Here is a 9,875-nt window from a genome sequence, read left to right as displayed (position 1 = left end):
TTACTCTTTTCTTTTTTTTCCTTCTTTCCTCTTTTTTTCCTTTACTCTTTTCTGCTCTTTGTTTTTCCCAGAACGTTCCACAGACTCACAGAGCTCTCCTTCTTCCTCTTTTTTTTCCCCTTTTCTCTTAGCACATTGTCTGTAACACCCATGCAAGGGATTGATTTTTTTTTTTTTTTTTCCTTAGTTGATTTGGGAATTTGTTATAGATTTTTTTGTGTTTGGATTTGGAAATTTGTTATTGAGAGGGCAGAGCAAAGAGATGAGATGAGAGGAATGAGGGACAACGTGAGAACTAATGATTTAATCAAGGGTAATTTGGTAATTGCTGGAAGAGCCCAACGGATAGCTTCAGAACGCGCATGGACTTTTTGTTTATGGACCTCCAGAGCTCCATAATTGGCTTGTACGTTTTATGCCTTGGCTCAAAACGCAACTTTTACCTAAAAGTTGCATTTATGCTGAACCAAATGTGCGTTTATGTCCAGCTTTCTTCAAAACATGCATTTCAGCCCCTAAAAGTTGAAACAAATGGGCACTTAGGATAAGCAAGATAAAGGACATACTGAGAAGGGCGAAAACAGATAAATTACTAAAAAGGAGTCTAGCTACGGTAGAAATTTACATCCTATTTGGATGTTATTCCCTAATGGCCAAGGAGTCACTAACAACTTAAGCATCTCTGTTAGTTGTACCCATCATTTTGTTATAATCTAGACATTTGGGAAAAGATCCCTTTGTTTTTAATACATTTTATATCAATACACCTTAAAATTTTATTTTATTTTTGATAATTCAATAGTTGAGAAAGGTCAAAAACCCTTTGTTTAGAATTCTTTCTTCTGACCTTTCAATCAGTATTTCTAACAATGGAACCGTTGTCGTTTCCTATCTTCCCAAATAGTACTAGTCTACCTTTCTTTGGTAAGCTACAAACTTTTTTTTTAATTACAAGAGAGGTCAAAGTTTTCCTCTTAAATGAAGGAATATTCTCTTAAGTCTTATCCATTAGGTGGTTTAGAAAATCATTTACATGTATTATAAATTACTTGATTTATAAATGTATTTTCTTTTTTGAAAAAAATGTTTATTATAGCTCATAATTGGGTAGACTAAGCTAATTTAATATGGCAAAGGCAAATATCTACATTCGTAGTATAATCAATTTGTTCTTGACTGTTTATACTTCCATTCTCTTTAAATTTGGTGCCCTCTCCATGGCCATGTGAGACGCTGTTTTAACTTACTCAAGTACCACCCTCCATGAAACTGAGGCATTTCAGGGCTCTTTGTAGTTTGTCTTTGAGTGGAATCTTTTTTCCTTAATACATCTTTTTTTTTTTTTTTTTTGGTCTGATACTAGATACTACTATAGTCTATATCTGCACTCAATCAAAGTGTGCGTACCACGGTTCTTTGTATATAAAGTAGAAATTTGTGCCCCCTGAGAAGGTTGAGATATTGCTCCAACCCACGGGTGGATTGGGAAGGATAAGGCCAAAAAGCCCACATAGGTGATTATAAAATCAAGAATTAAAAGCACAAGACTTTGCAGTAACGAATTTGATTCAAGTAAAATACCAAATGGAGGGGAAAAGTGGAGTAACACAAAGGCCAGTAAATAGAGAACATGGAACTAAACAAATCAATGAAACATTGACACGCATATAAAACCCACTAATAAGGTGCAATAAAGTAACACTCGAATCTTTATAAATAAATGGAATGCAAGTGCAAGTAGCTGTGAGTACAAAGTACAAACCTAGAAGTACAATCTCAATTGATGGTACAATCTCAATTGATGGTACAATCTCAAACACTGCTATCCTAAAGATTTTCCATGGGTGTAAAGGGGATGCTCTTAGGCCTGAAAAGCCTATACCCCACAAAAATTGACACACATAATGACACTACTGATAACAGAAGGGCAAAGGCACTAGAAACATTCCCAGAGGCACTTGGTCCAGTACTGGTTAGCATAGAATTGCCAGAAGAGATATCCAAAGATACCCAATCACAGTCAACAGAATAGTGTCCAGAACCATGCCATGGTTGTCCATCAACTGGGTACCAGAATGCTACTGACATCTTACTCGAACTGCCAATCATAAACTGAGCATCCTGCAGGAACCAGGTAACATTAACAAATTAAGGTTCTGTTGCTGCAATGTAAATATGTAACTTTTGAATGTACAGGTAGTGAAACGGTGCCCATAAATGAATATCATCTGTATTAAACATTGGGTTCTCTTCAAGCTAGAGAGCAGGTTTTACAACAAATTTCAACCCAATAAAGAACAATGGCATCATGAATTTTAACAAGATAAACAACACAGAGTTTAGAAAATAATTCCATTAAATATTTTCAGAAATCAAGGTTTTGTTGTTGCAATATAAATACGAACTTCAATGGCAGTTAATACAATGGTAAGATTCTGAGATTAAAACAATATCGCCCATTAACATTTTGAGTTGTCTTCAAGCTATAGAACATCACTTGAAACAAATTTCAACAAGATTTAGCCTGCTTGGTTTAGCTTTATGAGCCAGCTTATTTTTCACCATCAGCTTATGAACAGCTCTTAAAGGTCAACTTTTCTAACCATCCAGAAAAGGGTTCCCTAAATATGGCCTATTTTCAAACAAACATAATCAAATTAATGTTTCAAAAGATGAAACTTTTTTTTTTGGGGTGGGGTGAGTGGAGTGAGGTGGGGGCGTAACTCATTTGACTAATATCATAAAGGTCCATAATCAAATAATTGAGGCAATGTAAAACATTTGTAAGGGCAATTTTTACTGGTGGTATTATGAACTATCAACCAATAACAAGGATTTTTAGCCTAGGCCATACTTCATCATCCAGTTATCCTTTTCTTAACAAGCACCTGAAAGATCAATGACTTTGCCAGCAACTTACATGTCATGGATAAATTTTTTTTCTCTTTTTTTATTTTTTTATTTTTTTGATAGTTACATACAATGGGCAGACACATACATAGATCATGCACTTTCATTTTTTATTTTAATCCCAGATTCCTAGAACTCTGAATGCAGCAGATGACTTTCTAACCTGTTGAAGGCGATCCACTGTTCTCATAGGTCTAGAGAATTCAAAATAATATGTGCCTTGTTTACCATCTGTCGAGTACGGACTATCTTCCTCCACAAAACCTGTAATCGGCAATTATCCTATATTAATATTGACACAAAAAATGTGCAAAATATACAGTTCATAAAATGTGACTATCAACAAAGGTGAAAATACAAGGCACCATATGAGGAACAGAAGTAAACTAAATAATCAACCAGACAACTGTGATATGACAAAAACCAAAACACTCTTAAGAAACTTTTCATCAAAACGGTTGTGTGAACTAAGTGAAATTATGTCATGCATGTATTTTCGATTTCGAATTACTTGAATTTAGACATATAGCAGGCTCAGGGGTCTTGAGGCTCTCCAATAGATTGGTCAAACCTTTTCTCCAAAATTTGGAGAGCCAACTACAAAAAGCATGCTCCGACAGCATAGCTTGTGAATAGGCAAATTTTGTAATTGCTGTAATTACTTCTCAAGTTTGGAGAGCTAAGAGTTATTGTGGCTTTCCAAAGCAGTATTTATATTCTCCTCCCAACACCAAACTGGTTTCAGAGAGTTAAATTTAACCCCACAGTAGTTTCTCTCTGGCTTTCTCAGCAACCAAACAAAATAATGAATATGGAAATAATATTAAACACAGAACAATAAAAAAAGCAAGATGAGTCAAAAATCATGAAAACCATTTTCTAAAAATAATGTCCTCTCTTTCTGAGAGCTAAATTCAACCCATTTTTTTGCTTTTTGAAATCAAGAAAATAACGTCTGAATTGCAAAAGGAGCAAAATCCTTTACAACAAACCAACGCAATTTTTTTAGGGCTATGGTTAGCGTAGAAGGATAGAAATAGTTGCATTATTTAAGATTCATAAATCTCAAAGGCCCAATTGGAATCTCTGTTCTTTAGCTCTGATCCCTGTTTGATTGGTCTAATGCTTGGGGTCTTACAAACATCAACTACTTACTAGTTTTTACGAAATCACTTAACTTTTGTGCATATTATTTTGTAATTTTTTTAGATTAAAGTTTGCTTATCATCATGAGCATGAAGTAATCTATTCTAATAATAATTTACCATTACTTACCCAAAAAATAAATAAATAGTCAAGGTCTACCACATGTATTCTTTTTCGCCATTCTATTCTACCCAAAATCATACTCTCTATCACATCCTTAATTGACATGTCATTTTTTACCACCTCTCCTAAAGTTATTTTTGGTCTTCCTCTACTTTTTTTTTTTTGTTCACTCAACTTGAATCAACTCACTCTTTCTCATTGGTGCATTAATCATCCTCCTCTAAACCTGGTCAAACCATCTTAAGCATTTTTCCCCCATCTTTTCATCAATTGGGGCCAACCTTATCTTTAAGCAAATTTTCTTGTTTCGAATCTTATATATTTTTATATTTACACTTATCTATCTCAACATTCTCATTTCATCTATGCTCATTTTATGGATAAGTTGCTTTTTAACAATCCAACATTCAATACCATAGAGCATAACTAGTCTTATAGGAGTTCTATAAATTTTTCTTTTTAACTTAATAGGTATTCTACGATCATACAATGCTCTTGATGTGCTTCTCTATTTCATCAACCTGCTCTTTTGATATGATTCACATCCTCTTCAATTTTATCCTAGAGCAAAATCCTTTAAAACCCCTAAATTAAAAATCAAGAAAAGTGTGTCTTAATCTTGACTCGGAATTGATCCAAACCCCTATAGTACCGATAAATCAAAAATCAAGAAAAGTGTCTTCAATCTTGATTCGGCATTGATTTAAACCATGATGGTGGTCATGAGTTCCACCAGGTTTGACTCCGTAATCACACAAATCCCATTAGTCAGAGGTTGTGTCCTTTATTTTTGGTAAATCACCCATGGTTGGTGGAGGTGATGGTGGTGCGATCGTGGGGAAGCTTGAGGCCAATCAGACAGTTTGGCTGAAGGATCATGTGGCTGCCCTGTGTAATGGTGAAGGCCAATCACACACACACACTCTTTCTCTCTCTCTCTCACATTCGACTAAAGAAGACGAGAAGAAAATATCCATGGATTTTAGAAGGATATAAAAGAGAGATTTTTTGGGAGAGAAAAAAGAATAAGAAGATTATTTTAAATACAATAATGAGAGAATAGAGTAGCTGTTGGAACTTTATTGTTATTATTATTATTTTTGAATGGGAGTAGCTGTTGAAAGGTGTATTTGCAAAAGTGGTTAGCTAAAATAAGAAAAGGGTTTTTGGCTAAATTTTGGGTGAAATTTCAGATAAGCTGTTGGAGATGCCCTTAACCCTACCTAAGCATTCCTGGGTATTAAAATAGTAATAATTATAATAAAAGGAATGAGAGATTAACACTCATGGATGTGCAGAAACTGAAATATATTGATAGAACAGTTCAAGTCATACATAACTTTTATAAGTGTCTTAATGTGCATGCTTATGTCATGTATATGGACCATTCAATTGATGGATCCTCCATCAACATTATGCATCCATTTTTTAATTGTTTAACCATTACTGTTTTAACTTTCTGCCATGACAAAGTGAAAGTTCTTTCTAAATTGAAAATCCAACTTGTTATATAGGTAAATAAATAATATTTGATAACATTAACAAAAGATAGATAATTACCTGAGTTAATATCAAAGCTACTGTGCCACCATGCACCTTTCCAATCATTCTGTGCACTAGTATCATTTCCTGACAATTGGAAAAAGATAAACCATTGATATATTCAATCACTGATTCTCATAGAAGAAAATAAATCATTAAAGGAGAAGGTAGAGGAAGAGAAGGAGAAATACAGGGAAACTACAATTTTCTTTTAGCCATATGCAACTCATGCACCCAGAACCTCATGCTCCAACCCTTATAAGGGAAAAGGGAGTTGCCCTTTGATCCAAAGACCATTTGCATAGCGGGAAGGGCGATAAAACAATAGATCATAGTGAAACTTGGGAGTTTCCATTAGTCTTGATGGGGTTATGTATATCAACAAATAAATAAATAAATAATTCAGGTGCTAAGAGAGCCTCCTTTCAAAAGCAATAAACGACATGATATGCTGTTTGTTACCTTCATTGTATAAAATCTATCAAGAATTCGGCATCTAACTTTTGTCATTGGCTAGTGATTATCTTAGTATACATTACAGAGTACAAACCAAGAAAGTAACAGTGATCTTGTCAACTGAATTAATGGATAAACTTCACCAAGATTCCAAGATTCGCATTACAAGTAAGAACTAAGAATTTAATTAGTTGAAACACCAAAGTGTTTCACACGACAAACAATTTTGGATGCTATTTGGTTGGGTTCTCTATTAATAATAATAATAAATAAATAAGGAGGCCAAAAAAAAAAAAATACATCTTTGCTTCTTTCTTTCTCTCTTCCCTCCCTTTTTTTTTTGAGATTTTTTTTAACAAAAGAAAAAGTTAGTTCATATTATATGCAAGGGTATTTTAATGAAAAATAAAAAAGCGTATACGTCATATTGATAGCAATATCAGTGATCATGGTTGAAGATGGTGGTCTAGGGGATAAAGGAGGATAAAGGCATCATTGAACAAAAAACCAATAACAAGGTGATAGTGGTTATGGTTGCATTAGCATTGATAACAATGGGATTTTATTTCATTTATCTAATTGTGTCAACTTAAAAAATAATAATAATTAATAATCTTACCAACCAAACTTTGACTAGATCCACTGACCAATAAAAAACCCATTTATCCTTTCAAGTTGAAAGGTTTCTTTTCAGCCTAATTGGAAGATATTGTTTCACATGTTATTGAAAATGTCCTAGAGTGGCCTACTTTAATGGACACCTGATCCATTTACAATTTACTGTCTGCTCTGAAGGGGTGGCACTCCTCATATATATATCATGTACACATAATTCATTCGAGCAATTAATTCTCTCTCTCTCTCTCACACACACACAAAAAATCATTCAAGCAATTCTAGCAGTTCTTTTTGTTTGAATTTAGTGCAAAAAACTAGGACAGATTTATACTTATGAAGAAACCAAATTTATTAAAGGTAAACTAAAGTAATACAATAAAGAAATTTTTGTCATTGAACTCAAAACCAAGTCTAATATGAAAAATTAAAGAATGTGGTGAAGATGAATCTCACAATCAACTAATTTATAATGTTGTTTGGAGGAAAATCTTGCTTTAGAGTATTTCAGTTGTAGATAAAAAAGGGAGTATTAAAAAAAAAAAAAAAAAGAATGAAATGAATTCGAAAATTCATTGCAACACCATAGTTTTTCAAGTATAAATACTAAATAGAAATGTAAACACCACTGTAGATGAGTGATTTTCTTACTGTTGAAGCGACTTAAAAAGATAGGAAGGCTGGAAGAACAAGGATATAGGCTGTTAAAAAAAAAATAAAAAAATTTGAGGATAACAAGGAGGAATTAGAGTTGTTTTGGCAGGCATAAGGGAAGTTACCCTACGTTCCTAAGGTAATAATTTAACATTGCCATGTTAAAGCTAGTTACAGAGGCCCTTGGTGATTTTTCAACAAGACAACCAGTCATTTCAAGAGTTCTTCTTAGGTGGGTTCCAAGATCTGCAAAGCATGATATGGACTATCGGATAAAAGTGAATTTTAATTTTGGGGGAGTCATGAATTCTTTACTACTTTATTAGCTTTTTGTATTGAAGTCACTTCCCTTGGTGCCTTATCCCTCTTTGTTTTCCCTTCCTTAAAAGTTGTCCAATCTTCTTTTCAGCCTCATAACATATATCACTTTTCACTGAAAAAAAAGAACAATAAGATATTTTATTAATATTTTATGAATCCTAGAAATACCTGAGGGGCCAAGTCCATCTAGATATCTGCAGTGCGGGTTCCAAGCATAAAGATCAACTAAATGACCAAACCTGTTCATGAAAAAGTAGCAAATAAATATACAAAGTGGAAAAATTATTACTCATATAAGAAGGTGGGATTGTACATTTGTACTACAACGGTATGAAGCTCAAAAGATGGGATGGTACTACATTGTTGTGAAAGTCAACAGTTGATATTGTACTGTATTGCTATAAAGGCCAAGAGATGAGATTGTACTACATTGCTGTGAAGGTCAATGAATAGAATTGTACTACACTCCACACTACCTGTCACCTCCATTCCCCTCGCTGTTGTCTACCAGGTTGCCACCATAGAGCCGTCCAGGAATAGCAGTTCCAATTGAGAAGTGCATTATATCAACTTCATGCCCTTTGCATGTCTTGTTGGTGCATGAGCCTTTCCCTTGACTACATCCACCCATCTAACAACACATATCTTCTCAGTTTGAATCATAAAATACATAAACGGAAAGCAAAATGAAGAGACTGAGAAATTGTAAAAAGTTTATACAAAATTAGAAAAGACAAACCCAAAATTTGATAATCAGTGGAATGGAGTAACTTACATCATGGTAGGTGGCACTGTCTCCAATTTGAAACATAAGAGAAACAGATGGGCATTTTTTGCTATTACTGCATCATTTACAAAAGAACCGATTCAACAAGAGCCTTTCTTGTTACGGAGTCAAAGTATGAAACAGATCAGTCATTGAATTCAACAAAGCATGCACCTCTAATTTTTTCAGCCAGCACACCAAAGTTGAATAAAAAATTCACAACCAGTCACTAGAAATGAACGCAAAAGGCTAAATTACCAATATCAAACATGTCCAAAAATATCAATCTTACACAATTCAATCACAAACATAACAAAATATTCAAATTCTGAAAAATTAAAACATACCCTTTAGAGTACACATAGTCCCCATCAACTTGTAACATAAAGAAAACATCATGACCATCATGCAAAGCCTGTAACATATCAAATTAGCAACACAGACAAGAAAGAAAAAGCTTGGTACTATTGGTACAAGGATTTGAATTGAAACAATGGTACACACAAACCTTAACGGTCATTTTTCCGGCTTTGTATTCGTGATCAGGATGTGGGTCGAGAGCAGGGAGGAGAGAGAACTCGAAGCCATCAATGTCCTTCCAATCTTCGGCATGACCATCGAGGGAGATGAGGCCAGGCTTGAACTCGGCATCAACTCGGATCTCGGAGCCGGACTCGCAGCTCCACTCGCCCGATTCTTGGTGAGAGTTGACCGGTCCGATCGAGACGGAGATAAAGAACAATATTGGTAATTGTAGTTGTAGTAGTAGTAATAGTTTTCGAGGCATTTTCTAGATTGAATGATTGTGTGTTGAAATAAAAACAATGTATTTTGTGTTTTGTGTTTTTTCTGTTTTGCGTGTCGTGGTGGGCTTGAACTTATTGAAGCGTAGGGGCGCTTTGCCTTTGGCCGTCGTCGTTTTGAATTTTATATCCCTTCCAAAATGCCCGTAAGCCGTATGTGCCCCTCAAAAAAATAAATAAATAAATAAACAAACTGAATTGGGTAAAGTAATTTAAATAACTAGTCAGTAAATGGTATAATGCATAAAATAGTTTAATAACATACTATTTTTTTTTTCTCAAAAAAAGAAACATACTATAATATTTTTTTAATGTTTTATTCAAATATAAAATTTAATTGTGGGGGATAAGTGAGCTAAGAAGGAGTGTTGGGCCATGGGCCATGCTCGAGGACATATAGGAACCCGAGGATGGTCAAACAATGGGTCGAGGACAGGGACAAATAATAACGAACGGATGGTGTCTCTTGAGGAGCCAAACTTCCTCAAGAAAGCATTGTGGAAGATTGGAACCCGATCTCCTAGAGAATACCGTGAAAG

At 34.4% G+C, this 9,875-nt stretch overlaps 1 protein-coding gene across 1 annotated transcript; it reads right to left on the bottom strand.

The window, feature by feature from the left end:
* Nucleotides 1-1,681: 1,681 nt before the first annotated feature.
* Nucleotides 1,682-9,479, bottom strand: LOC115972013. Its single transcript, XM_031092151.1, has 8 exons — nt 9,042-9,479; nt 8,881-8,948; nt 8,543-8,609; nt 8,244-8,398; nt 7,936-8,006; nt 5,740-5,808; nt 3,074-3,174; nt 1,682-2,121 (listed from the first exon to the last, which is right to left on the bottom strand). Exons 1-8 carry the CDS (start codon nt 9,318-9,320, stop codon nt 1,828-1,830), a joined length of 1,104 nt encoding a protein of 367 aa, XP_030948011.1. The 5' UTR covers nt 9,321-9,479; the 3' UTR covers nt 1,682-1,827.
* Nucleotides 9,480-9,875: the final 396 nt, after the last annotated feature.

The sequence above is a fragment of the Quercus lobata genome, chromosome 12, assembly GCF_001633185.2.
Source record: "Quercus lobata isolate SW786 chromosome 12, ValleyOak3.0 Primary Assembly, whole genome shotgun sequence".
Classification (NCBI taxonomy): domain Eukaryota; kingdom Viridiplantae; phylum Streptophyta; class Magnoliopsida; order Fagales; family Fagaceae; genus Quercus; species Quercus lobata.
This window is presented reverse-complemented; position numbering and strand designations above follow the sequence as displayed.